Genomic DNA, 27824 nt, shown 5'->3' on the forward strand with positions numbered 1-27824 from the left:
AGCCACGTTCAGCACCCTGGAGAGCTTCACATACCAATAAAATGGGCAGAGGCTACAGAGGTTAGGGGGAGCCATGGAGCAGTTGACCAAGTCCATTCAGCGCCAGATTCAGGGAACTTCATGTGGCTTTGTCTTCTGTGCATTGGACACTTGGCACATGCTGGGGATATGGTCCCTGTACTGGGGAGCTGGCCGTTTAATGGGAGGAGACACACTAACACTAAAGGGGCAAGGAAGGAACAGCTGCCTCTGCCTGATAAGCTCAGGGAGGCATCCCCAGGGAGGTGATGGTCCAGAGGAGACTCACAGGTGAGCAGGAGTTCCCTGGGGAGCTTCTGGGGCAAGGTGTGAATGTGCTACAGGCCTAAAAGCGTGAATGGGCCCTGCAAGGGACTGGATCCAGTCTTCTCAGTTCCACAGGAGGCTGGGGCTATTGGTGGACTTGAAAAGAGTCAGGCTTGTCTCTTACACCGAGAAGGGATGCTCAGAATCAACCATGAGTGGTCTTTTCCCTGCACTCGGGCCACCTCCCTTGCTTTCCCCCAGCAGGCTGGAACCAACTTTTCATACAACATCACATGCTCCCTTCCTCCGGATCGGCCCCTGCTATTCCAAAGCATTCTGACCCTCCTTCTGAATTTCCCAGGCACACACGAAGCACACTGTGTCTGAGGGACCGTAAGCGCTGGGAGGAGAGGGTGCTAGGTGAGCAAGGCGGTCCCTGCCCTGGGAGACCATGAAGCTCATGGGGACACAAGGCACCCAATAGAGCAAAGGGACAAAAGCTGTATAAACAGTGTGGAGCCAAAGGCCTTCTGAGGAGGACTGTGTGGGGTCTAGGAAGGGAGAGGCCAGGAAGAGTGACCAGGAAGTGCTCTGATGTCACTGGAGAGCCAAAAGCATGTGCAGTGGGCGCATTGTTCTAAACTGACTCTCTGAGGCCTGGGTGTACTTCATGGGGCGTGCTCTGTGCCAGGCCCCGGGCCATGAAAAGGAGTCTAGTTCCCAATGTCATGGACCTCACAGTCCATGACACTCCAGTCTGCTGGAAGAGGGAGACACTGCAGTGGACATGGCTCATTCTGGCTTCTAGGCATCGGAACACCCTTTCTCTTGGGAAGAAACTCGAGGTAGGTCTCTGTCACTGAACCAAGGAGAGGTGGGTGCCTGGTAGCTGGCATGTAGTCAGGAGACCCGGGCTTTGCCCCTTGGGTGCTCGTGGAAATTCCAGGGAGGAGTCAAAGACAGCAATGATTATGGTGTCCGTGGTGGATTCGCCAGGCTTGGGCACACAGAGGACTGTGCCAGTATAGGGGCCTAAGAGGACTCTCTATGGTTGATCTGGCTGTGTTGCCTCCATTTCTGCCCTAATTCTCATCTGGTCCCCAACTTCCTATCAAAGCCTTCACTGCTTGACTCTGTCAGGCTGGATTCTCAGACACACGAGTGCAGTGACCCGTGCTGCTTACGGCAGAACCTGGGTTTGCTGGGAGAGCACAGGTATGCAAGCAGATCAGGGCTGAGCCATGGGGATGGGGTCTGGCTTGGTCTTTGGAGGCAAGTGGGACCTACTAAAGGTAGACAGGAGGGGGATTTGTTAGTGCAAAGATGAGTGCCATGAATTTGCACATTCTATAGGCAGGGAGCAATTGAGTAAGCCTCAAGTTGGGTTGGGGGAAGGTAGGACAAGAGGTGGGTGTGCAGGATAGGCCACCCAAATGATTCAGGGCACAGATGGTAGGAGGACAGGAGGGCAATGTCTGCAGAGAGCGAGGCACGGCCAGGAGAGGCTGCTGCTGTCAAGGCAGGTGAGTGGCAAGGACGAGGCCCAGCCTTGAGACTGGAGGTGGTGTGAGGTCACTCTGAGCTCTTTGGGGGAAGCAGCCATAAGGATTCCAGACCCTGTGCTGGGGCTCAGGGGGTGAGATCCTGAAACTATCTCCATCTTTGCCCAGTGTCACTTACCTCTGGGCTGGAGCACAGGGTTCAGAAATGATATACTGGGAGCCTCTCCTGGTCACCATCTTTGGTTGTGCCTTCAAGCTAGGGATTGGAAATGTCAGCCACCAGCCCAGGTGATAGGACAGTTGTCAGAACAGTGCAGGGATGAGGTGGAAGAAGTTCTGTCGGGGGTGGAGGGGGCACTGGCAGGAGAGAGACACCAGCAGAAGGGGAAAGCGATGGGTTTCCTCCGCCTGCCTTAGCAAAAGTCATTATTTCCCAAGAATTCTGAGAGCCACAGTCCCGGCAAATAAATCAATAGTTTTAAAGGATTTGCAAGAATTAGTGAACTGGAGCTGGGAGAACAATCAATTCAGTTACCCAGGTAAAGAGGGAAATGAAACGGAAACCCCAGATGCTAGGGGCTAATATCAGCCCAGAACACTTTGAATCCCACTGAGGGGGAATTTGTGGCCTGGGAGGATGCAGGGTTAGGAGGTAGGGGAGGAGAGCATGTGTACACCTGTGTGTGTGTGTGTGTGTGTGTGTGTGTGTGTGTGTGTGTGTGTTCTCTGCCCACCTTATGTCCTCCATAGTCTCCCCAAAGAACATCTGTCCCTAGTTCTCTGACCCAGCCCTCCTGCCTGGGTCTGGCCTGGGCAACATATCTGCCTCCTGCTATTGCAGGGGAGGGAAAAGCCTGGGAGTAATTTCTGGGTTTTCATACAACTAGTAATCTTTTGTTATCATACAAATAATCTCCACAATCATTATAGGAAAAGTAGAAAAATCCTAATAAGCACAAAATAAGAAAGTGGTTTGTGCCCTTTGGTACCCAGTTTCCAGCCCTGCACAGTGTGGGGGTTCAAGGTCCTGTGCAGGCCCCAGGGGGAAACCATGGCTGCTGGGAGGAAGCCAACCCCTCATCCTGCTGGGGTGGACCACTATTTTGGTGAACAAGGCATGGTACCCTGCAACCTGCTCACCCATCATATTGGCAGGTGTGGTGTCCCAGCCTATGAGGAAGCACCCCAAAACTGGTCTGGGAAGGATCAAGAGATGGGCTCTACTGGCAGCACCCCCACTCTCTCCCTTGGATTATACCTCCTGATGGCCCAACATCCTGTGCCAACCCCTTCCTCCATGTATTTGTTTTTTGCCTGCAAACTTCTATTTTCTGATGGGTAGAAACATCTTTTCTCACAGCCTACATCTCCAGAGCCCTGGTGCGGCTGCTGATGCACAACCAGGAGTGGTCCCGGGCACAGTCATAGATGCTGTGGCTCCAACTGATGATCTACGATCAGAGACCTCAGGGCCAGGCAGGGAGGCCTGTTTGGGCACACGGGCCTGCACTCATTGGCCTTCTGGATTGATTTCCCTGTCATGGGACCTTTCATGATGTCCCTGTTATTTCAGCTGAGCTTCTGGATTTAATGATACCTCTCTCTGCCTGGGTCACTTCCCCACAGGTATTTAGCTTGACAGTCTGTTTTTCCTGGGAAGCTTAATGTTATAGTTTGGATATGAGATGTTCCCCAATAAGCTTATGTGTGAGACAATGCAGGAATGTTCAGAGGTGAAATGACTGGATCACGCTAGATTCCGAAAACTGTAAACTAATCAGTGGATTAATCCATTTGGTGGACTAATAATTTGAATGGAATACTGGGTGATAACACTAGGAAGGTAGAGTGTGAATGAAAGGAGTTTAAATAATGCCTTTGGAGATTATATCTTGTCCCCTGGCCCCTCCCTTTCCCTCTACTTCCTGCTGCCATGAACTGAGCCATGAACTGAGCAGCTTCCCTCCATCATGTCCTTCCGTCATATTGGTCTGACTCATCTCAGGCCCAGAACAATGGAATAGGCTGACCATGGACTGAGCCTCCGAAACCACTAAATAATTTTTTCTACCTCTAAGTTTTTCTTGTCACAGAAACCAAGAGCTAACTGACACAAGGAATCTACCAGACTCTATTATACATGCACAATCTTACTTTTATGAACACATTGGGTGTAGTTACCCAATAGTTGCTGTCTTTTGCTGGTGGGGCCAGGCCTGCGTATTTAACTGTGGGCCTGGTTCTTGGGGCCTCTGCTTGGGATGAACTGAACATGTGGGGAAGCCTCACAAGGCTGTCTGGGTGGACACATCATGGAGAGGCCACCACTCCCTGCTTGGACCCCAAAGCTGGAAAGCTGAACCCCAGCTTGCTGGGCCAGTCTGTGTCCAGAACAGGTCACAGTGACCATAGGTGACAGGCAGTGAAGGCATCAACACTTATGGAACATCACTGCATGCTGGACCCTGTATTAGGAGGGAGACAGAAGTGTCCCCAGAGCTTGAATCCTTGTCCTCATGGAGTTTTCTTGAATGACGGAAAGGTGTATGGGCATGGGACTAGTAGGAGTGTTCCACGGCCACTCCCACTGCCTGGACTCCTTCTTCCTTGTCTTTCAGAAAACACTTACCCATCCTGCAAAATCAGGTTCAGAGCTACCCTTTGTCACTGAAGGTGACTGAAGGCGAACCACTACCTTTGGCTTACCACTGTGCCAAGTCCACTTACTTATCTCTACATTGGAAGTTGCTCAAGGGCGGGGACCCCCACACCAAGCACCAGGTGAGTGCAGAGAAATGTCTGCTTAGTGAGTGAACAACTTTGACCAAAAAGGAAAGAGCCAGGACTCCTTCTGGCCTTGGGGGCCTTTAGGCTCTACAGTTATGTGGGAGGGGGGCTCCTGACCAGCTGCATCCACAGTCCTCTGTGGCACACAGAAACTGACAGAAGGTTCTCCTGAACTCGAGTCATAGCACCTGACCTAGGCCCAGAGATGGGCAAGGCACTGCTTGGCCTGACCTGGGAGTGGACCCTGCCACCTTTAGTTAGGGCCTTCCTGCCTAGCTTTGACTTGGCCGTGAATTATGGTGTATGCATTGTGTCAAAGCTCTTTATTGGAAGGAAAGCTGTATCTAGGCTCCCTAGAGCTTCTATAGCTCTACTGTGGGGGTCCAGACTGGTTCCTTCTCGGGCAAATGTTGCTTTTGGTGGGTGGAAATGAGTGGAATGGACTGAGGGAATCAGGCATGCCTGCTGGACTAGGTGAGTGGAGATTGCAACCAGGCCATGGGGCAGGGTGGACAGAAGAATTTTCCTGGCCTGGGGGCGTGGGAGCATCTTCAAACCAGGCTATCAGTCTGGTCAAGGTCCTAGATATGAGCCTACCTGTCCCAGCAAATGTGGATCCAGGTGAGAAGTGAGCTCAGCCACGTTAGCTGACACCGAAGCTGCCCTCTAAGTTCCCATCTGCTCCCCTCTTCCCCCTGGAGATTCTGAAACCCACACTACCCTCCTTCCTCTACTTGTGCAAGTCAGATGATGGTCCAGGTGTCCCATTAGTAAATCTGCAGCGTAGCCCTGAGCAGCACCCTGCAATGGGGCCATCTACCCAGCAGGAGACCAAGGACATCTGTTTTCCTTGTTTCTGTGGCACTGGGGAAGGGGAGAAATGCACAGTGGCCCTACTCACCAAAGCTCTTAAAAGCAGGGCCCACATCTGACTGTCCTCAGGGCCTGGCATAACTCTGGTCTGAAACAAGTCTCAGGTAAAGTTTGAACAAGTGACCCAGGGAATACAGAAAGAGCTGTTGGAGCTCTTTATTGGAAGGAAAGCTGTATCTAGGCTCCCTAGAGCTTCTATAGCTCTATTGTGGGGGTCCAGACTGGTTCCTTCTCAGGGCAAATGGTTCTATAGCTTCTGCAGAAGGCGCTGTGCAAAGGAAGGCACTGAGCTGGTCTTGGACGGACGAACCTGGGCCATCGGTCATGAAGAGCTGTCCCGAGCAAAGGCAAAGGCAAAGGCAAAGGGAAGGAACGCACACAGAGTCTGGGGAAGCTGGTGGGCGGCGATGATAGGTGAGAGGTAGGTGGTGAAGGCGCCAAACAGTGAGAAAAAGGTGATAGGGGACAGAAAACCACATTGAGGTACTTTAGTCATTTCCAGAAATCTAGCATCCCCAGGCCATTCTTACCAGGGAGAGAAAAAGCTAAGCCTTCAGGCCCTGGAGAGGGAAACACAGGGAGGTAGGCGGGGCTGGGTGGGCCTCCTCCAGATGCCAGGTCTCCCAGGTGCAAGCACACACTTCCCATGCATCTGGGCAGTGAGGGACTCGCCAGCCTGATAGTCACCTTGAAGGAGAACGGACTGTGTGCCTCAGAGGCAGCAGCCCCTGGCACATGTGTTACCCTCAGCTTTCTTGGGGCTGGTTACAGCCTGAGGTGTAGTTCAGAGCAGCTGAGTGGCAGGGCCAGAGAAGCCAGGACTCTGGATCCTCAGGTCTCTAGAGGAGGACCCTGTAGTGGCAGTGATGCTGCAGAAGGGCAAGGTGCCCATTTGAGTGCCCACTGTGTGCTAGTTTGGAATCAGCACTTCACGCCCCTCAATGCATGCGTGTTTTCAAGTGTTTGCACACTCCACGGCTTGGAGGGGTGGCGGGCGGTGCTGGGTGCCACTGGCAGAGGCTGAGGCTGAGGCAGGCCTGTCCTAGGGCATTGCTTCTCAACCTTGGCCTGTGCCTTTAATTCACCTGGAAGCTTTTTAAAAATGCTGATGCCCAGGCTCCATCCCCAGAGGCTCTGATTCGACAGTACGAGGGGTGGCAGTGACCCAGACACTAGGATTGCTAAAGGCTCCCAGGAGATTTTAATGCGCAGCAAAGTTTGAAAACCTCTGGTCTCACATCTCTGTACTGCTGCTTGTTTTTGCCTTTTTGTTCTCACTCTTGAAGTGTCCAGATCTATGCTCAGAGCGCAAAGACATTTACCGAATAAAATAAAATAAAATTAAGGAACGACAGCTCGACAGCTCCAAGAGCCAGCAATTTATGCAAATGAATGCAAATAAATACACACTTCCATACATATGTTTATGCAAATATTCTCATGGTCCTTGCAAATCACTCACTTGCCTGCAAGCAGCCACCTACGTTTTCTTGGTGAGAACCCCAGGCAGGGTGCCTGGGTTAATGACAGGTGGTATCATGACCTCCCAGAACAACATCTCTATTAGCAACCTTATCCCAGAAGCCCCCAGGTAACCTTCCTGAGCCCGGCTCTGGCCACTGCAGCCCCTCCCCTCTGCACTCAGGCCTCAGGGATCACTCAAGGCCACAGGACAGCAAAGGATCAGAGCAACTGCCCAGTGGGCACTCCGAAGCCACCAGCATTGTGAACAGGGAGAGGGCAACTGCCAGGTGCCTGAAAGCTGCTGTGGGGACAGTTCTGATCTCCAAGGGCCAGCTGCTTTCAGTTCTGTGCCAGTCTGGGTGAGCTGGCATGTAACTGGGCACTTGTCCTGCTTGGGTTGCCCCACACATGCCGTCTGTCTGATCACACCTTACAACTAATTTTCCTAATCAGGACAAAGTGGAATTCAGAAGAAAACTTGCCTAGATCAGAGACTGGTACTGCCATTAGCGTCTCCTCCATGGATGCTCTTTGTGCATCCGAGGCCTTGCTGAGCAACTACAGCCTCCTCCACTTCCGGATGCCCTTGCTGTGTTGCTCAAGGGGAAGCCAATTCTGCAGATGGCTGGTGTCTGGCTCTGCTCCCTGGGAAAGCCCAGAGGAGCTGCTTCCTTCCTGAGGGCTCCCCTCATCATGTCCTTTCTGAGGCTGGCACCCTTCCCCAGTTGCTGGGAGAGAGTGGGGTTGGGGAGACTCGAGGTGATTGACAAGATTCACCTGAGAACTGTGCCCAGAGTTTTGGGGATCCTAATGCAGCCTGCCTTGGCCTTGGGAGAATCAATTTCTTATTAGTTGCTGCATCTGGAAGGTAGACCCCATAGCCCTTGGGGAGGCTGCAGAGTGCTAGAATGTGAGCTCTGGGTGGGCAGGGGTCTGATTTCTTATGCACAGTAGGTGTCAACGCATTTCTTTTGACTAATGGAAGGGATGTGCGTTTCTTCCATATTACCGCCGCCTCACTATTTCCCCCAGCTATCCTGTGATTTTACACAACTTAGGGTAGGAGAGGCATGGCCTGTGTTCACCACAGCACTCATTTGCAGGAAGGCAAGGGTAGGAATGTCCTCACTGGACCCTAAGTGCAGCCCATACCGGGAAAAGGCAAATTCACCTAAGTATCACTCTCGCTGTTGGCCACGCTGGTGGTGGGAAGGGGGCAGAGGGCTCTCAACCCTTTCAGGCCATGACAGAAATTCAGTGCCTAATGTCTCAGTTGGGCACCAGAATTCAGTTCAGGTATGATTCTGACTCAGCAAAGACCTATTATAGTAACCTCTTATGCACAAAAATCTCTGGGTCTCTGGTGACAACCCACCTGTCCAAGCCCTAGCACGTGCTGGGATTCCAGGCCCACAGAGAGAAGTGAGTCTACCATGTTGTGCTGGGAGACAGCTCTGCCTTGCAGCCCCCACAGGTCATTCTCTGTTCTGGCTCACCTAACTTTCCAAGGAGACAGAGTTTTCACACCCAGGAAATCCCCCCTCCCCCAGAGGACCAGCTGGCTGCAGAACTCCAGAACAGATGTTCCAGAATCGCTGCCTAGATTTCAGTGAGGCCCAAGGCCTGGGAGAGCACCATCTCCCTCCTGCCTGCTTCTCCCTTGCTGGCCTGAATACAATTTTAAAGGCAATGTACTCTTTAATTATTTCAGGCTGACCTCAGTAAAGCTCCTCAGTTTTTCTGAGCTTCTGGGAGATTCCCTGTGTTCTAGTCTTTCAGCTGTGTGTGATCGGGGTCAAGGATATAAAGCCACCTCTTTGGGAGGAGAAGGTACATCCTTAGCTCCAGAGCCTACAGGCTGATTGACTATGGACCTTGAAAGGGGGTCTGGGGTCTGTCCCACTGGTTTGAGGGACCAGCTCACCTACTGACCACAGGGCAGGCCAGCCTCAGGCATGCTCAGTGCTTCTCTCTCCCTGGTGGAAAACTGACTGGAATGGCAAGAGGTGCTGAGAGGGTGCACAGGAGACACTCCTGTGGTCAACAGGATTCACCAAGCTGACAGAAAACTAACCTACTCCCTTCTCCTGGCTTTGGGCAGTGAGGCCATTTTACTGGGGACCCAGGGAAGGTCACCTGGAGTCTAGAGTTGAGAGCCCAGACCAGCCCAAAGCCCAAACTCTAGACACTAGACGAAGCTTAGAATTTACATCTAGGACCCAGAGCTTATAATTCAGTCCTAAGTCCCAGCCAGAGCCCAACGTTTGACACAGGCCAGCCCAGAGGCTAGAGTCATGATTTTAAAGCTTGGAGCTGACAATTGGACAAAGTCCTAAGAATCCTATCAACCCCAATGTGCTAGAAAGTTCCCTTTGCTGCCTCCAGCCCTGACTGGCACCTGACAGTGTGCCGAGTATTAATTATGGTCAGGGCTTTTCAGCATGCAATAAAAAGCCTTTTAAAACGTTCCGATGGGAGGTGATTAACTCTATTAAGTGGCATTATGGATCTTCCTATCTGTTGCTTTCATAAACATAGTTGTAGGCGGAATGTTTTATTATGGGCATAAAAATGTCCCACATTACAATGCATAAGCACATATTGATGTTATATTTCTTTACTATGCTACCGCCCCAATCCCCAACCACTCCGAAAAGAAACTACACGTCTTAATAATTTATGCTCCAAGTTTTAACCAGGATTATCAATGGCAGCTTTTGAGCTTTCTCTTTTGGCAACACAATAGATCATAGTAAAAATGCACCGACAAGCGATGTGTCCGTTTGATTTTTTCCACCTGAATCAGCAGCCCAAATTCCAGACACAGCAGTTTAGGGCAAGCCGCGCGCTGAAGAATTTAAGTCTAAGCATTTAATCTGTTCTTTCCATAAATTTCTGCTGCTTGTGCTTTATAATGATTCTACCAGAGGAAGTTTATTTATATCGCAGATTTTCAGCATCAGCACATTGAGAACACAACGGCAATCGCTCAGTCAATAGCTTACAGCCATGTATAATATCACTCCGGAAATCAAAAGCCCATTTGAAGAAAAGAAGGCTCAGATTAAAGTCACTTTAAGACATCAATAACTTGGAACTGGCTGAAGAGAAGTTATAAATACCCGGCGTGCGCATATGCAAATAGGCGTTCGCAGACGCGCCACCTCCGCGCGCGGGAACCTCCCGGCTGGGGCCCGGCTGCCACGTGACGGCGGCGCCGCGGGCGGGGCGGGGCGGTGGGCGGAGTCCCGCGCGTCACTCGGCCGGGGCCGTCTGCGCTTGGGGCTGGGCACCTGCTTCTGCGCCTGCGCAGCCACCTTCGCCCGGGTGATCGGAGAAGTGTTGGCCTGGGACTTGTGTCAGTCAAGGGACAGGGTTCCTGCACAAAAACCCCGAAACAAAAGAGGCCACTCTAAATGACATCCGCGGTGCCCAGCCATCCCCTTGACCCCATAGCGTTCATCGGTGCCCCACGGCTCCTCCCTGCTGGTCCTCCGCAGGGGAAGGTTGGTAGGCGGTGGGTGAATACCAGCACCTCCAAGCCCCTGCCCCATGATGCGTTTCCCCCCACCAAACCCTTGACTACTCTAATCCTCAGGGCCACTCTGTGAGGGGTTGTTCCCATTGTACAGATGAGGACAGTGAGATTCAGAGAAAGTGACTTGTTCCAGGCCACAAGCTAGTGAACAGCAGAACCGATCTGAATCAACTCTTCTTAATTAAAATTTCTGCTTCCAGAGTTTAACACTACTTCGTTTTGCTGCTTCCTGTTTACCCTGGACTCCTTTTTTAGGGCAGGCCTGGAAAGATTTAGGGACACTTGGGAATGTGTGACCCAGCTTCTCACGAGCATGGTAAATAGTGGCAATGTATACAGAGGAGGGGGTTGCAGGTGGTGGGACTGGGTACAGACCCAGTGGGAGGGCCAAGGCACAATCCAGGGGTGTCTGGAGCCACTCAGAGGGTCTGGGCTCCACACTTGAGGTGGTGAGGGATCCTCAGGCCTCCTTGGGAAGGGATCAAGGCAAAATGGATGCACTGTGGGGTGGGGGGCTGAAACCCCAGGCCGTGCTGGGGAACTCAACTCCCAGACCCCAGAAGCTGCAGTGCTAGAAACTGCCAAGGCCTGTGGCCCAGGGCTTATCTTGGCCCAAACCCTACAATCTCTATAAAGCCCTTTGGAAGAAAGAGGCGCACTTCATCATTGCTCAGAAGCATGGTGTGACCCTGCACAGAGCAAGGATCCATCAAAAGGTGAAGTATCTATCGGCAGTGGACAATAGTAAGGTAATAAGGTTAAGACCTGCAAAAATTATCTGGACAAGAGAAGATGTGAGAGGGCAGAATATTAAATTACACAGACCCGTAGAGGCCAATGACTGAAAGAAGACAAATTTCTTCAGGGTGACTTTTGCCTAAAGACGCCCTCACTTGGGAGCCATCTCTAATATTGGCCTTTGCTCAACTGTCTGATCCCCAGGTCCCCACCCTCCCTGTTGTGTCCATTGCACTGTGGGGGTTACACTTCCGTTCTGCCCGCAGCCTGGCTCGCTGTCAGCTGTAGTCATCACTCCCTCATTCATTCACTCTGATGCGTTCAGCAAGTACTTGTTGAGCACCCACTGTGTGCTGAGCACTGGGAATAGGTCATGAGCAAAACAGATCAAAGCCCTGCGCCGGTGGACCCTGGAGGGTGTCTACCGACTTGCCAAGTGTCTCCTTCTCAAGGGCAAGTGCATCTCAGCAGGTGCACAAAGACTGGACGGTCACGCAGAGAGGTCCTCACTTGTGCCTTGGCCACTCCCAGGGTCCCCAGCAGACAGCTTCCCAGAACCTCAGCGCAGTGACTCATCACCTCTCCTCCCTCCTCTTAGAGGCCATTGATGCTCATGGTTCTGCAGGTCCTTCCCAGGACAAGGGTTAGTCAGGCATCTGTGCTCCCCAGAGGGGAGCTTCTGGATAAGCGACCTCACCCGGGAGAGGGAATCTCCCCACCGCCCCGATGCCTGGAGGGGGCTCCAAGCCAACCCCCAACTAGAGCTCAGCAGGGTAGGGTTGGCCCCGTGTGGAAGCGGAGTGGGAGGCCACGCAGTGTGCTGGCCACGGCTGGGGTCCACCGGCTCTGCTGGAGACTCTCCTGGGTGTCTGGGACCTTTTCAGTGTGGCCTTCTCTCCTCCTCACCACCTGGGAGTGGGTTGGGGAAGGCTAGCCTGGTGCCTCGACCCTCAGCTCCGATGCCCCAGGGGAACAGCTGGGTTCTCAGGGTGCTCAGCCTCATGTCTTGGGGGCTGGGGAGTCGTTACCTCTGCCCCTCTCCCCTTTTGGCTGTGAGAACCGGTTCTTTTTGGACAGAGTTCCACACTCCTGAAACGGGCTCCACATCTATTTCTGCAGCTCCTCAGGAGGTCACTCTTCTCCCTCTGGCAGCTGCAGGGGGTCTGAGATGGTAGTTGGGGAGCCCTGATGAGGCCTCCCTTCGGAGGACAGGAGCCACTGTGCGGATCAACAGACAGGGGCCTGTGGCGGAGGGGAAGGTGGGAGGGAGCCTGGCTGGGCAGAACAGTCCCTTGGGTGGACTGGGTGGGTGTCCAGCACCCCCTCAGTCAGGGGTGTTCATGGCTGGGCCCTTACCTGCTGGGCTCTGGTGCAGACCCTGTTCCCAGGAGCCCCTGTTTGGGGAGAAGAATGAGTAGGCAGGCACTTGCAGGGAGGTGACAGAGGTTTCCTGGAAGAGGTGTGGACTGAAGGCAGGTCAGGGTAGGGGTGTGGCGGGGGCATGATGAGCAGGGGCAGAGCTGTCATGCAGAGGCCCCAGGGGCTCAAGGGTGGAGGGGCAGTGGCACTGAAGGACTTGTGAACAGTGAGGAGGACCCTTGGAGCGTTTTGGGTAGGGAGGTCCTGGTCAAATGGCACTTTGGAAAGATGGCTGTGTGCAGAGTAGAGAGTGGCCAGGAGGCCCGAGGAGGTGAAAAGCTCACCCCAGGACCCCTGAGACCACAGGGAGGTTGGGTGTGGGGCCTGGGGATGGGAGGAGGCTGGTTTTGGTGGGATGAGTTGAAGGGTCATGGTGAAGACGAGCTCGCAGGCCACATGTCCTCAGGACTTCTCAGCGCTGGGCAGTTGGAGCACATGCGAGGGCGTCTTCTCTGCTCTGAGGCCAGCTGCTCATTTTCCATATAGGGAAGCAGAGGTTCAGTGGTGGGGACGCTGCAGGGAGGTTGACCTGACTGAATCAGGTCCCTCTGTGTCTTTACATGGAGTGTACACTTGCTGAGCATTCCTGTGACCAGATCCGAAATGAGGCATTGGGGATGCAAAGTGAATGTATGACTAAGGATTAGACTTGGGTAAGGACTGCCTGGTGTCCATCCCCACTCTGTCCTGACTGGTTGGGTACACGTGGGGAAGGAACTTTATGTTTCTGAGCCAACACTTTCTCATTAAGTGGGGGTCATAATGGCATCCATTTTGGAGTGCTGAGGGTTAAATGGGTCAATGCATCGGCATGCTTAGAAGTCTGGTGAGAAATAACCACAATTGTCCCCCAGGGCTGCCATTCACAGGTCGCTCAAGTTGCACACTGCACAACTCCGGGGGGCGCCATTCACCCCACAGGCATTGCAGGTTTCTTGAGTTACTCTGACAGTTTTCTGGTAGGTGGCAGGCAAGGGTCTTGAGAAAAGGGTACCTTTTTACATTTCATATGAAGTTGCTAAATCGGCCAGAGGCGGGGGTGTTCTAAGTCATTCACAGTCGGGTGGGGGAGACAGACATGAAAATAGCCCATCAAGATGCTGCTGGGAAGGAGACAGTGGAGGCTTCCCGGCGGCCTGCCGGGGTTAGCTGAGGCGAGGCCTCGCTCTTCTGCCCCCCGGGCTGCTGCCTCCGAAATCCCTCTAGAAAACGCTGTCACAGAACCTCCTGGGTCTCCCCGGAGGACCAGGCTCCAGGCCCTCCGCCTGGGGCCCAGCCGCAGACGGGCAAGGCCACCAGGCTGCAGCTCCGGCTCTGAGAGGCCCGGCTCCCTTCCTTCCGCCTCAGCGATGGCGCAGCGCTCCTCTCCCGCTGCCGCCCATGGGAAAGGCGGGCGGGCCCAGAATAAATAACCACGAGACCTCCGCGCCACCTCCCTCGGCTCAGCTGCGGTCCTGACCGACGCGACACGTAGCTCACCTCCCATGTCGGCCAGGAGGCTGGCGCCCAGTTCCTGAGGCCCTCCTACCAGCCCCTTCCCCTGCTCCTCCGGGGCTGCTGCTTCCGAGGCCCTGGCCTCTGAGGAGAGGAGCAGAGGCCAGCCTGTGGCCTGCGCGGAGCATGTGGGAGCCTGAGGAGGCTTCTGTGAGCTGCGCCGGGGACCTGGCGTCTGCCCGCTCTGACGCCTCTGACGCCTCTGCTCCTATCACGACCGTCAGGCCCTGTCAGCCCCAGGCGCGCAACCTGTACTGACTGGGCCTCCTCCCGCCTGGTGTCTAAGGGCCAAGGGTGTTTTTGGAAAGGGAGGGGTCTTTTCCCAACAGGCTGGAGTCGGGCTGTGGCTGTGGAGCCCGGGAAGATGAAGACCCCAACCCTCGCTGGCCTTGGTGGGGGACCACGGGACTCTCAGTGGGCATGAGCAGGGTAGGGGAGGCTAATTGGGGAGGAGGAGGGAGGAAAGGTGGAAAAAGAGAGGTGAAGGGGAGGAGGTGTGAATGAGGAGAGGCCAGAGAAAGGAAACCGCAGGCCCAGCCAGGTTCAGATGGCCAGAGCCCAGAAACTTCAGGCTCATGACCAGCTGACTCTACACGGCCTAGGGTCTCCATCACCTTGTACCTCAGAGGCCTGAACCACCCCTGGGGCTTGTCAGGCAGCTGAGGAGTTGGGGGAAATGTACCTTCACCTTTCTGCTCCTGCTCCTGCCAGTGCCTCAGGAGTTGGAAAACAGGATGTGGTATGACCAACTAACCTTCTCAGGTGACAGTGACAGTAATTTGACTGGGAGGTATCCCTCCTCCCTAGGGAGGAGATGCCAGTAGGACTTCCAGCTCTTACCCAGATCTCATGGAGTCCCAAGCCTCCCTCCCAGAGAGGGCCAGAAGAATTTTCCTGCTCGGCTGAGCTCCTTCAAAGATATCAGCACATGGTTAATCTTCCTTTCATTCAGAAATGCAGAGTAATTTGCCCGAATGGGGATTTCTGCATATTTATACTAATGTCTGTGTTTAAAGCTTATGAGACAGGGAATTGCTGAGAGATGTCCATTAGCAATATATACAGACTGCAATTATTTCTTTATGGTATGTGGTTTGACTGCAGAATATTTTATTTCTATGGATATGGTGGGCTTTGCCTACTGTGTTTTCTTATATGCCCAAAGAAATCAATAAGAACAGAAAAGAACTGAAAAGAGGCGAGAATAAAAGGAGTGTGACCTTTTAGGATTTGGAGATTCCTGAATACACCACTCTAGGAGTCGCCTTTGTTCTCAGAATTGAAATGCATGTGCACCATGGGGGGAATTCAGTGCATTTAGGATGTAGAGGAAAACTTGTGAATCTTCCCCAGGATGAGACAAAGCTGTCAATTCACTGGGCCCAGGATGTGCCGGCAGGGGTGTCCTGTTGAACCCAGGGTCACTTTACCACTAAGCTACCTTCCCAGTTCTTTGTTTTGAAACAGGGCCTCACTAAGTTGCTTAGGGTCTTGCTAAGTTGCTGAGGCTGGCCTCAAACTTGTGATCCTTCTGCCTCAGCCTCTGGACCTACTGGGATTACAGGAGTACGCCAACGTGCCTGACCAGAAACAAGTTTTGATCTGAAATAAACTAAGCCCCAAACCCAGAGTTTCATAGACCAGAGCTTTCTGGAATCTTCACAGATTATGGCACAAATCCAAGTTTTTGCTGCTTAAGGGGGACATTGCTGTTCAGAAGGCATGATCTGAAATGGCAGTGTGAAGGCAGGGGAAGACCAGCCCTTCTTGGGGAATTTCAGTTCCAGAAACAGCTCTGCCTAAAGATTCTGGTCAGGAAGCCTGGGTAATTCCTGCCCTCTGGAAATCCCACCCATGTTAACCTCAGTTGTACCTGGACCCCCCACAGGCTTCTCCTGGACTTTCAGGTGACATTTTTTGTATCTTGTGCTGAAAGATTTGGGACAGACAAATCCCAAGAAGGCCTCACAGACATGTGGGACACCCGGCACTCTGGGAGAAGTCATCGGTTCAGTCACTGGGAGATCATTTAGCCTTGGTTGTTCATAAGACATGGAACTGTGCCAAGGGCCTTTGCAGATAAGAAAGGCCAGGAGGAGTAGAGGGACGCTAACTGAGGACACCTGGCCATGTGCAACAGCAGACTGCCCACCACATTGCTCAGGTCGCCTCCTGGGACCGTGCTACCTCATGGTCCTTCCTCAGTGTCTTCCCTCACATCCTACGGTCCTCTGTTTCAGGCTCTCTGTACCAATGAACATCTGGGCAGCTCCCCTGGACCACAGCTGGCCGCCTCCTCGGCAGCGTCTGTCACTGCAGGTCCTCCTCAGAGCTGTCCTCCATCAGCAGGCCTGGTTCTCTTGGCGGGAAGTCACTATTCTTTTCCGGCCCCAAAATAGTTCCCTGAAGTTGACGCTGACTTCTCACTACCTTCTTGCACAGAAATCTCTTCCAAGAAGTGCTGGGGTCCAGAAGAGGGACAGATGGTCCCTTTCTTTTTATAACGCGGCCAGTCTTTTGAAATGAAGAGCTATAAACACAAGTGTGTCTTCAGCAGATGTTCTGTGGGCACAACAAGTGCCACTTTGTGCTCTTCAGCAACCGTGAGCCCTGTAGCTGGGGAGAAGACAGAAATTGGGCAGAGCCTGGGTGCATGTTCAGAGGGCACAGGGACCACGGTGCGATGGCTTCTGGCCAGACTGCAGCCGGGCCTCGTGTCTGGGCACTTCCTGGAAAGCAAGGCAGCTCATTTTCTGAGCCCAGGCACCACCCACCTAGTGTGAAGCAGTCATTTTGGAAGTGTTATACTCTCCAGCTAATCCTGCGTCCCCTGTCTGAAGGCCAAGGGCTCAGGTGCATGCTCCTCAAACGATTCCTGAATTGGTCAGATCACTTTCTCCCTCAGTTATTTATCATGGGCTTGTCCAGTTCCTAAGACTCTGCTGGCTGATTGGAGGACTAAGGCTGATTCTCACTGAGGACAAGAATGGCTGGCCAGACGTGACATCTGGTGAGCTTCCCAGGAGCTGAAGGCTGAGCTACATGTCGGCAAGAAGCCAATTCCTGTAGCTTCGCGCTGGTGGTTCCTCATCCACTGGTGACAGAGACATGAGGCGTCAATAACTACTTCCAAATGGATGTGCGGCTGTTTGGTAGATTTCAAGAATTTCATTCATTTAAAAGGGCATAAGCTCAATTAATAGACCTCATTAACTTCAAAGATGTATCATCTTTGCTCGGAATTGGCTTCTTCATAGGATGACTGGCTCCATTAACTTTATTGCATTGGCAATACTTTGAAGAAGGCGTGGGAGGTGTAGCAACAGGAAAGAATCCCCAGGGCTGCCTGCCTCCCAAGCTCCAGCAGCTTCTGTAGTGGCCAGTGCTGTCTGCAGCTTCTCAAAGGGCCCAGGGCCCCTTGTGGATTTACTTTGGGGATTCCTTCCTTCCTTCCTTCCTTCCCTCCTCCCTCCCTCCCTCCCTCCCTCCTTCCCTCCATCTGTCCATCCATCCCATAACCCTTTGGGAGATGTGGTAAGAACCCAAGAATCACCTACTTATATTGACAAATAGCAGACACATGATTCTAGGAGACATAAAACAGCCACTCTGGGACTTGCCCATCCTTAGCCCAAACATGCCTAGTGACAATACAGACCATAACAGGAAGTTTCAAGGTGTGATGTGGTAGAAAGGGTATGGACATTTGAGGCAGGTGGTTTTGAGATTGACTCTCATTTTACCACTTGTATCTGGGCGAGTGCATTTCCATCTAATGAATCTGCCTCACAGGGTAGCTTTAGGGAATACTCAAATACAGAATAAATATATAATGAATAAGAAGTGGCAGGTACCTACAAAGCATTCACCCTCCACCTCTGTGTCCTTCTGGAAGGCAAGATGCATCTTCCACCATCTTCCCTGAATCAGCCATCCCTGACCAACAGCTGGGTACCTCTGACCAGGGTCCACTTCATGTTCTTGGATGGTATCATTACTACAAAGAACCAGGGGGAGGCTGCATGCCTCCCCTGCTTTCTGGGACCAGTGACATTAAATTGGGAATCCTGAAGGTGATGAATATCTCCATGTAGAAGAAAGATGGAACATATAGGAATTATTTCTGCATGAATAAGAATTTCTGAAACCTGCCTATTCACATGGCCAGAAGAATCAGGAACTTTCTGAATTATCACAAGGCGATCCCTAAACTTAGGTGCCTCTGAGATCCTTGGCAACAGGTTCCAACAGGTTTGAATGGAGAGCAAGGCATGCTGGGCATGCTGACTGGGCCACAGGGCCTGGCTCTTGAAGGTGCTCTGTACTCTGATGGACAAGCATGGTTGACCTCTCAGTCATTATTTGTAGGGACCCAGATGGCAAGCTGCTCAGGAGAGTTCACTAAGCAGGTCTTTCCAGAGAAGTCCCTGACTGTGGGAGGTGATGGGGGAGGAGGCTCTGTGTCCTCCAGTTAGAGTTTGCCCTGGTCATCTCTCTCTCTCCTTTGGGGACAATGTCTCCAAGTCAAATGGTGCTCTGGGTCATTGCTGGCCCTGCCCCTGTGATGCCAAGTAGGACTTGGCTCCTCTGTGAATGTGTGTGTCTTGTCCCCACTCTTCCTTCCATCAACAGTTTCTTGTGGAGTACAGATGGCTCCTGGGGATGGGTGGGCTTCTCTGACCCCAGTGGCCTGGTGGCACGCCACATGTGTAGGGTGCCGAGGCACTTGAGTGGGCCCAATCCAGCCACATAGACACTGGGTCGTCTCTATGTAGTCCTCGGTCTCTGGAAGGACAGAAGGTTTCTAGGATACAGAATTCCTAGCAGCAGATGAAGTAATTACTGAGGGTACCCAGGGAATGTGGGTGGTTTCACAGGGAATTTTCTAGTGACAGTTTTTGGGGGAAATGTGATATTTTGGTGATGCCCCTAAACCTCTGAGCTTTTGCTGAAAGACCTTCCAGCTAACGTCCTCTTCCGACATTCCCTGTGTGGTGGGAGGGTAGGAGGGACTGAAAGGATGGGTTGCTGCTTGGGAGTCAGTTCTTATCCCAGAGAGGCAGGTGGGGAGCTGCTTCAGAGAGCATGGCAGGGGCCTGGGGCCAGGGAAGGCTGGGCAGAGATGCCCCCAACTCCCAGACTTCAAAGGTAAACCACTTAAAAACTCAGTGGAGATGCTGGTGCGGGGGGCCTATAATCCTAGTTACTGGGAGGCTGATGCAGGGATATTTCAAGTTCGAGACCAATCCTGTCTCAAAATTAAAAAAAATAAAAAGGTCTGAGGATGTGGCTCAATGATGGGTGCCCCTGGGTTCAATCCCCAGAACTGCAAACAAAGAAACAAAAATGAACAAACGAACAAAAAAACCCTCGACAACCAAAATAAGCCAACTCAGTAGAACCGTTAACTTGGTCAAAGGCCCTGGAATGATACAAGATAGGGCTGCACAGAAAGGAATGTGCGACAATCTCAATTCAGATGAGGAAAAGGAGGGGGATCCCAAAGAAACCTGCGCAGTGGTCAGTAGGAGTCCTGAGACGCTTTCATTTTTGCTTTCCTTCACTTTGAAGTCTGAGGGTCTGCGTGTGCCTGTGCGAAGATGAAGGTGTGTTTCCAAGCAGGTGAGCCACGACCACTGTAGGAAAGTTGGAAGAGCTGCAATGCTCAGACCCAAGAAGGTGACCATCCCTTTTCCCTTGACCACCCATCCTGTCACCTGGTGTCCCTTTAGTAGGTACTTGACAAGCAGGAACATGACGAGGGAGAATATCCACATGGTGAAGGGGACTTTCCAAATGAGCAGCTGAGGTCCCTGGAGATGTTTGGTCTATAGAAAAGGAAGTGCTGTCATCTTCAACGGTCTCAAGAGCTGTCATGTAAAACGGGGGCCGGTTTTTCTCTGGATGACCCCTGAACCAGGTTTGCTCTGGACGGGCCCAGAAGGCAGGACCATGGGAGTTACAGGAAGATAGCTCTTGACCATTTAACAGGACAAACCGTCCAGCAACGGGTGGCTCCTGCTGTGTCCCCAACAATGAGGGAAGATTCCTGCTTCGGCTAGGTGACTTCTGAGGGCCCTCTCAGCGAAGGTCCAGGGCTGCGGGCAGGGCAGTGGTAGAGCCCCAGCCTCGCACACGAGGCCCTGGATCCATCCCCAGCACCATGGAAGAAAATACGAAGTAAAAATGAACTTTGCATATCAATGATTCTAATAATGGAAGATAAATCAATGCGTGGTGACAGGGAGCAGGGGGAGAAGTTTGTAGGTACACCATGGTGACATTATCCACAGGGAAGAGTCATACATGTAAGTACAGTCACTGTACTGGGGTCAGGGGACACTATTTGCCAAGAGGATGGACTTACACACTATTGTGGACTGAATTGTGGCTTCTCAAATTCTGTGCTGAAGTTCTAACCTCCAACGTGATTGTATCTGGTTGGTTGTAATTAAGGAAACGGCAGGTCTTGGATGGACCCTGATCAACAGGACTGGTGTCTTTACAGGAGGAGGAAGAGACCTCAGAGATGCATCCGCACAGAGGAAAGGCCGTGAGAAGACACTGGGAGAAGCAGGGAGACAGTCCTCAGGAGAAGCCAACCTTGCTTTGCCTTGAGCTTGGTTCTCCAGCCTCCAGAACCGTAAGCAAACACATTTCTGTAGTTTAAGCTGCCCAGTCTGTTGCATCTCTCGGTGGCAGCTGCCCCAGCAGCCTAGCATACAGTCCCGACATTGACTTTACGGAAGTGGCGAAATACGGTCTGCTTGCCTGTGTGTCGACCCAGGTCTGCGGTGCTGGGCATGGCAACTGAGATGTCTTTTGGAAGAAGAGAGGTCAAGGCATGGGGAGGCCAGTGGGTGAAACCAGACTGTTCACAGGGCTGTGCTTGGTCATCAGCAGAGTGCTGGGAGGTTTAGAAAGTAAGTCGAGGGCGGTGGCGCATGCCTGTAATCCCAGAGGCTTGAGAGGCTGAGACAGGAGGATTGCAAGTTTGAGGCCAGCCTCAGTAATTTAGTGAAGACCTAAGCAACTTAGTGAGACCCTGACTCAAGATAAAAAATAAAAACTTAGGTGTGGCTCACTGGTAGAGTGCCTCAGGTTCAATCCCCAGTACCAAAAAAATAAAAAAAAGAAATAAAAAGAAAAAATAGTAAAGAACATTTGCCTCGTGAAATGTGTGGGCTTCCCTCTAAGGTAGGGATGTGTGTGATGTAATATGTGTATGTGTGTGTGTATGTGTGTGTGTGTGTAAAATACACATTTTTTTTTTTTTTTAAAGAAGAGAGTTATGCTAAGGAAACAGTCAATGACAACTATTTCAAAAGATGACAAGCTTTTGGCCATTTATTCTTCAAGCAATTTATATAATGTCTTATGTTCCTAAAATATCACTCTTGTATTATTTTTACTTTTTACATTTCTAGAATAACGAGGGTCCTCCTGAATGAAATGTAATTTCAGCCAAATCGTCTCTCATTAAACTGGTTTTGTGCCTTGCTTTCTCCAGCTTTGCCTCACAGGTTGGGCACCATTTGTCCTCCCTGTCGCCATCACGCAGGGACAGGGAGCAGGTACGCCACACCCCTGCCTGGAGATCCGGCCCTGAGAACTCAGCCCCTCCTCTGAGGACTCTGGGGCAGTCTGCTGAACCTGCCTTTCTCTCTCAGAGGACAGACGCAGGCAGCTGGAAGCTCATCATTAAAACTCTGTCACACAAGGAGAAAGAAAGGTGTACAAAGGATTTCTGGACCTTGGATGTGCCCTGATTTCCCTGTCAGGGGTTAATGGCCACCAGATGTCTCCTACCCAGGTCAAAGTCCCTGATGGTCAAGCAGGTCTTCACCCTGCAAGACCAGGATGGCCTCAGAGGCAGATGGACTCTTGCCCAAGACCGTGGGTCATTACCCACTAACATGAGGTAAAGGAGGCAGCCTCGTAGCCCAGGCTGGCTTCTGGGCTTTGTGTGCCAAGCTCTCAGAGACAGGGACTTGAAGTCATAAGCTTAAATCACTAGCTGACCCTGTCTCAAATCAGGACAGGCCCTGCCGGCCATTTGAGTGGAGTGTGTGTGTGACTCCATGATAGATAAATCTATTGAAAAATCATAGTCCAGGGTCTCCGACGCTTCGCTCAAGCTTTCCTCCCTCAGACCTGGCATTTGTAGGTCCACCTGCCTTCTCCTTGTCCCTCGCTGTCACCTGGACTGCCCTCAAAGGCCCAGTCCACATGCTCTTGATTTTCTCCAGTCCCCATAGTTCTGACCACTGGAACTTCCTTGTCTCCCCAGATGGAAGGCAAGCTCCTCTGGGGCAGGCTCCTGCCTCTTTCCCAGGCCTGGCAAGTGTCTGAACACTGGGCATTGCCTCAGGGACTCCTGCCCTGTAGGAATTGAACCCCGGGTGGGGCACTCAACTGGAATGCTGGCTGTCCCTTTTGCCTGACTCATGGGAGAAGCCAGGTGTGGGCTCTGCATACAGTAGGTGCCTCAGACTACATACATTAGTTGCTCAATAAATACTTGGTGGTGCAGCATGGAAGGGCATAACAGGGCTCAAGCTCTCCTGTGGCCTGAGTGCCACTGACCTTCAATCTAGCTTGTCACAGTTCTGGTTAGGATGACAGGGCTTAGGACCAGGGCAGCAGGCTTCCTGCCATGGTCAATATCATCCTGAAGGCCCTGGACATGCCCTCCACTTGCTCCTGTGGGAAAAGCCCTTTCATAGCTGTTCCCGCGGTGGCACATGCCTGTAATCCTAGCGGCTCAGGAGGCTGAGGCAGGAGGACCACGAGTTCAAGGCCAACCTCAGCAACTTATCAAGACCCTGTCTCAAAATAAAAATGTAGAAAGGGCTGGGGATGTGGCTCAATGGTTAAGTACCCTTGGGTTCAATCTGTGGTACTAAAAAAAAAGAAAAAAATGAAAAAAAGAAAAGAAAGCAAAAGAAAACTTTCATCCTTTCATTCCCATCAGCATTGTGCCTCCTCTGGCCAAGCCCGCTAGACAGGAGGGGCCAGAGCAGGATTTGTGGCCTCAAGGATGCTCCGCAGCGATTCAAGGCGGAGAGCTGTGCGCTCCTCCAGCACTGAGGAGAGGCTCAGGGCCCCTGCTCCGTCTGGGCCCCCGGAGCAGGGGGTGTGGCCGGAGTCGCCTCCTGCTCCGAGGAAGACCTGTCTGGGTGGTCTTGCTGCCCGGACTGCATCTTGCTGCTTTCTTGGTTCGCTCACAGTTAAATAGTCTGTTAACCTAACCAGAAAGCCCCTGACGACTCTCCAATTAGTGAGGAACAAAACCCTGAGGACGCAGCGCTGGGAGGCGGGGAGCGCTTCCTGCGCAGGGCTGGGGCAGGTGAGGGGACAGACTTCACCCGCACCTGCAGCTCCGCAGCCTCGGCCACGCCTACTCCTGGGAGGGTGCGGGGGCTGGTGGGCTGGTCGCCTGGGAGGGAAAGTTGGGGCGATGGTGAGTTGGGCTCCAGATCCAAATGACCGAGAGGTCCTGAGCCGTGTGCGCTCTCTTCCCTAGGATTCTTTAGGATTTACAGTAGCCATAGCAATAACGACGGGTAACATCATAGTGAGCCTGTATGTGCCAGGCACCATGTTAATTAAGACTTAGTAAATTATCTGTTACTCAGAGCAGGTCTGTGGGAATGCCACTATGTTACAGATGTGGAAACTGAGGCTCAGAGACACCAGTATTTCTGGCATGAGTCTGTTGGGTTAGTGGGTAGTGGAACTTGAATCCTACCCAGTAGATGGTTGCAGGATCTGGGCTCCTGACCACCTTCTACTCTGCCAGCTGTGTGCTCCTAACCAACTCACCCTGCCTCGGTAGGTTGGTCTGTAGAAATCAGAGAATTCTAGTTGCCTCATTTGTTGATGCTGCCATGGAGGAAGACCCACCCACTGTATCCTTGTGCTCTAACATCAAGTTGAAGGTCACAGGGTGGATGTACAGCTCCTGGAATTATGGGGAAGGCTCCTGCAGCAGGCTGGTTCCTTCCGGTTGTTATGGTGATGGTGGAGGACATTATAATGGGAGAGGGGGATTTTCTTCTGTTCAGAGTGGACCCCTGGGAACTAGGTGCTTTAAATATCATGATGTTAATGTACTCTCCTAAGACTCTGGAAGGCAAATTGTTCCAAGATTTGTCACATTAACCCGGGCCCCTAAAAGACCATGGGCACTGAAAGATGACCTTCATACTGGTGGCAGAAATAACAATGAACACTTTTATAGTGATCATCGCACACTGAGCACTGTTCTAAGGGGTTCATACAAAATAACTCAGTCATGACTGTAAGAATCGGTTTCTAATCATTATCTCCCTTTTATAGGAGAGGAGACCGAGGCAGAATTCCAGATGCCATATGCTCCGGGCAGGTGTTGTGGTGGAGGAGACTGGGTGCAGGAGGAGGTCTGAAGTGGATGGACTTCTGTTCCCAGAGGCATGGCACAGGCATGGGGCTGCACTTGGCATACCTGGGTGCCTGGGGCCCTGGGGTCCCGACTACTCTCACCATACAGAGGCAAGAGAGGACTCACTGCTCCTTCCCAGCCCGGTGCTTCGCGCCTCACGCATCACCCGCTCCCTATTCAAGGCACAGAACATGGGTAAACACGAGGAGCATTCCCGGCTTGGTGTGGCTACTGGGCAGCCTGTGCACAGAACGGCAGAAGATGAGGTGGGAGGAGGGCAGGAGCTGGGTGCTGCAGCTCCACATCGAGGTGGGCACCAAGGACCAGAGTGACGGACTGTTGGAGACATTCTATGGGGGCATGGTAGGACCAAGCTGCATTTACAAAGACCACTCTGGCTGCACCTTGGAGCCTGGATTGGAGAGGACCCACCAGGGGCCCGTTAAAGGGCTGTTCAGGAAAACACAGTGACTCTGATTCTGAATCCTGTGGCACTTCCAGGACACAGGCACAGAAAGAATGGGTCTGTGGGAGGGCGATTCCAGTTGGCCTGACATTCGGGGACAAAGAGCTCCGTCATATGTTCAGCTTCTCCCTGAGTATTTGTTGAGGTTGCAGAGGGAACGGTGTGCTCTGGACTTGCCAGAGTACAGGACAGGAGAGATGAGATCCGGGTTGGCCTCCCTGCCCAGAATCCACCTGCCAGAAAGGTGACCTGCCCATCTCCCGAACAGTGGCTTGGCTGGGGCTACCAGGCCTGGGAACACTGCACTGGGAGGTCCCCGCCTTGCCACCCCATACCAGCTGCCCTCTCTGCTGAGTCCTCCAGACCCAGGGCCAGTGTCAGCAGTAGTGGTGGCAACTATTTTTGGCACAAGCAAGCTCAGTGCTTTGCATGGCCAGGTCCACAATTTCATTCACTCCTCCGGAGGCCCTAGGAGGGTGGTTTGTCACCCCATTTTAAAGATGAGGAAAGGGAAGCTCATCGAGGTCAGGACTCCCCAGTCATCCAGCTGTTTCTTATGCCTCAAAGTATACATATACATTTTTTATATAAGATCTTGTCTTTGCCACTTGTGGAATCAGGGGTGGTACCATCCAAGCAGGACATGGGGTGGACAGAGCTCTGTGGGGTGGGGGTCCAGGGACAGGAATGGGAAAGGATAAGCTGCAACCCCAAGAAGTACTGAATATCCCACTCCACGTGGCTCCCCCGTCCCCGAGCAGGGGGCCCAAGTCCTGGAAACGAATCCTCAAGGCCCTGCCCCCAGGCCTACAAAACCTGAAGTCAGAAGAGACGTTTCTTCCACTTGGGTTACCTTGGACTTAGTTTTTTGGTGCAGAACCAAGTGGGAATAGGTGCGGCCCAGCTTCTCCCCCGAGACATGCAGGCCAAGCACACCAATGTTCTCACCCCTGGGCCCAGAGTCTGGGCTTTCAGAGTCTCTAGCCACCTTCTAAGCCACCAGCAATCCTTCATGGAAGAAGGCAAGGATCAGAAATCACCACATCCCTGGCCTCCACCCTTACTGTGAGTTCCCAGGGACTTTTAGCTGGGTTCGTGGGTCCCCAGGGGCAGTGACATCAAATCTCAGGTTCCACTGGGAGGCCTGAGTTTGGCCACCTCTTTCCCCAAGGATTAGCTCTGGGGTCTGAATCCAACAAGACCAACATCTCAGGTACTTTGTAAGAGATTCAAACAACTAATTCTGTTTTCCTCCCTTATCACTTTGCACACATGAAATCTGTTTTTAATAGCTTTCAATATATAATCTTTAAAAAAAAAGTCCCACAGTTTGCTCCCGCCCCCAAATTGTTCTTAGAGAAATTTATCTTGTACGTTTCTTAAGAAAATCTATATGTGCTCCATGCATTTAAATAACACTCATTAAAGTGAACTGCGCGCAAGCCAACTTCTCTAGTCACAGATGAGAGACAATCGCCTGACCTATTGCAAATCAAAAAGCATTTTGCACACCACCTTTATTTTTCAATTGGTTAAGTTTTAAATTAAAGTCCCAACACCCTTTTTGGGAAATCAGACTAATAGAGCCCTGACTGAAATTTTCGCTCAGTCGATTGAAAGATAATTACAAGAAACAAAATGTGAAATTTTAAATCAGGGCACTAATGAAGTCTAAAAATACCAGTGGCCCATCCTTCTGGCTGGCAAGACCTGTTCCTCATGAAGGGGGATCTCTCCATAATTACTCAACCCCGTGAGAGGCCAGGTTGTCACGTCAAACAATGGTAGGCAGAAATCGCACGACTGTAATGAGCTAGATCGAGAGGCGTTCTATGGTGGATCTTATTATAATGCTGGGCAAGGTTTCAAAGGAAGAACAGGAGAAAAGGAAAATTCTTTTTTTTTTTTTGTTTAAAGTGGAGTTCTAACTTGTGTTGATGCCCCCACGCAGCGCCTCCTGTTCCTGCCTGCAGCCAGCTGTCTGTCATTTAGGAGTGTGAAATCAATTGGGTTTCAGAGATGTAAAATCCCCAGGGGCAAAATTAAAAGTGACCCAAATCCAAACCCACGTGGTCCTGTCAGGATTATGACTCTCCCATGGCAAGTTTCAAAGATTTGGTTTCAAAATTTGGTCTTCTTATTTTAAAAAATATGGAGTTGTTTGACATTAGATCTGACAGACAAATTATAGCTTCAGCAATAAAGGCTTTTAAGATTAGAAATGAAAGAAGAAATTACTAAAAAAGAAAAAAAAAAAAAAAAAAAGCCCACGGAGGCTTGAGTTTTGATGCACTCTGGTGCGCATGCTCCATGGTCCTCCTTCCTGCCAATGTGAGGGGATCGATCAGCCCGAGAGGGTCTAAATAGAGGTGAGTTCAATGTAATTTTGGGGGAAGACAGCTGATTTATTGGCAACCTATGAAAATCAGTGCCATGGATGGGTCACTCCTTGTCACTGGCCAGAGCTGGAGGATTGTGACCAGAAGGTGGGGCCATGGCCACTTTCTGGGCCCTCTCTCTTCCTGCCCTCAATCAGACTCCATCTACCCTGCGGGGCCTGGTAAAGCAGATCCCAGTGGGCCTCTCTTTCTTCTTCTCTCTTGTTTGTAAGGCTTGGGACCACAGAGGACTGGTCAGGCCCTGCACAGGTGCCATTGGAGCAGCTCCGCAATGGTTTCTGACCCACTGGGCCCCAGCGCCATCAGCCCAGCCCAGCCCTGTCCCTACCACCTGTGTCTTCTCCATCTCACCTGCTCAGAACTGAGAATGTTTAGATAAGCCTTCACCCAGCAGCTCTGGTGAGGCAGATCCCAGCTCAGTGCTGAGCCCCAAATC

General features: G+C 51.9%; 2 protein-coding genes across 5 annotated transcripts in view; one reads left to right on the plus strand and one right to left on the minus strand.

Moving 5' to 3' along the window:
- Positions 1 to 27824, minus strand: part of Klhl29 (kelch like family member 29) — a 285354-nt gene that overhangs the window by 30983 nt on the left and 226547 nt on the right. The gene's annotated exons all lie outside the window — the stretch shown is intronic.
- LOC124963442 (uncharacterized) lies at positions 953 to 26822 on the plus strand. Of its 2 annotated transcripts, XM_047523186.1 has the most exons (4): positions 953 to 1130; positions 4406 to 4568; positions 20609 to 20743; positions 24442 to 26822. In XM_047523186.1, exons 1-4 carry the CDS (start codon positions 1009 to 1011, stop codon positions 24853 to 24855), a joined length of 834 nt encoding a protein of 277 aa, XP_047379142.1. In that variant the 5' UTR covers positions 953 to 1008; the 3' UTR covers positions 24856 to 26822. The 2 variants fall into 2 exon arrangements, with proteins under 2 accessions (XP_047379142.1, XP_047379143.1); XM_047523187.1 differs by lacking the exon at positions 4406 to 4568.

The sequence above is a fragment of the Sciurus carolinensis genome, chromosome 13, assembly GCF_902686445.1.
Source record: "Sciurus carolinensis chromosome 13, mSciCar1.2, whole genome shotgun sequence".
Taxonomy (NCBI): Eukaryota; Metazoa; Chordata; class Mammalia; order Rodentia; family Sciuridae; genus Sciurus; species Sciurus carolinensis.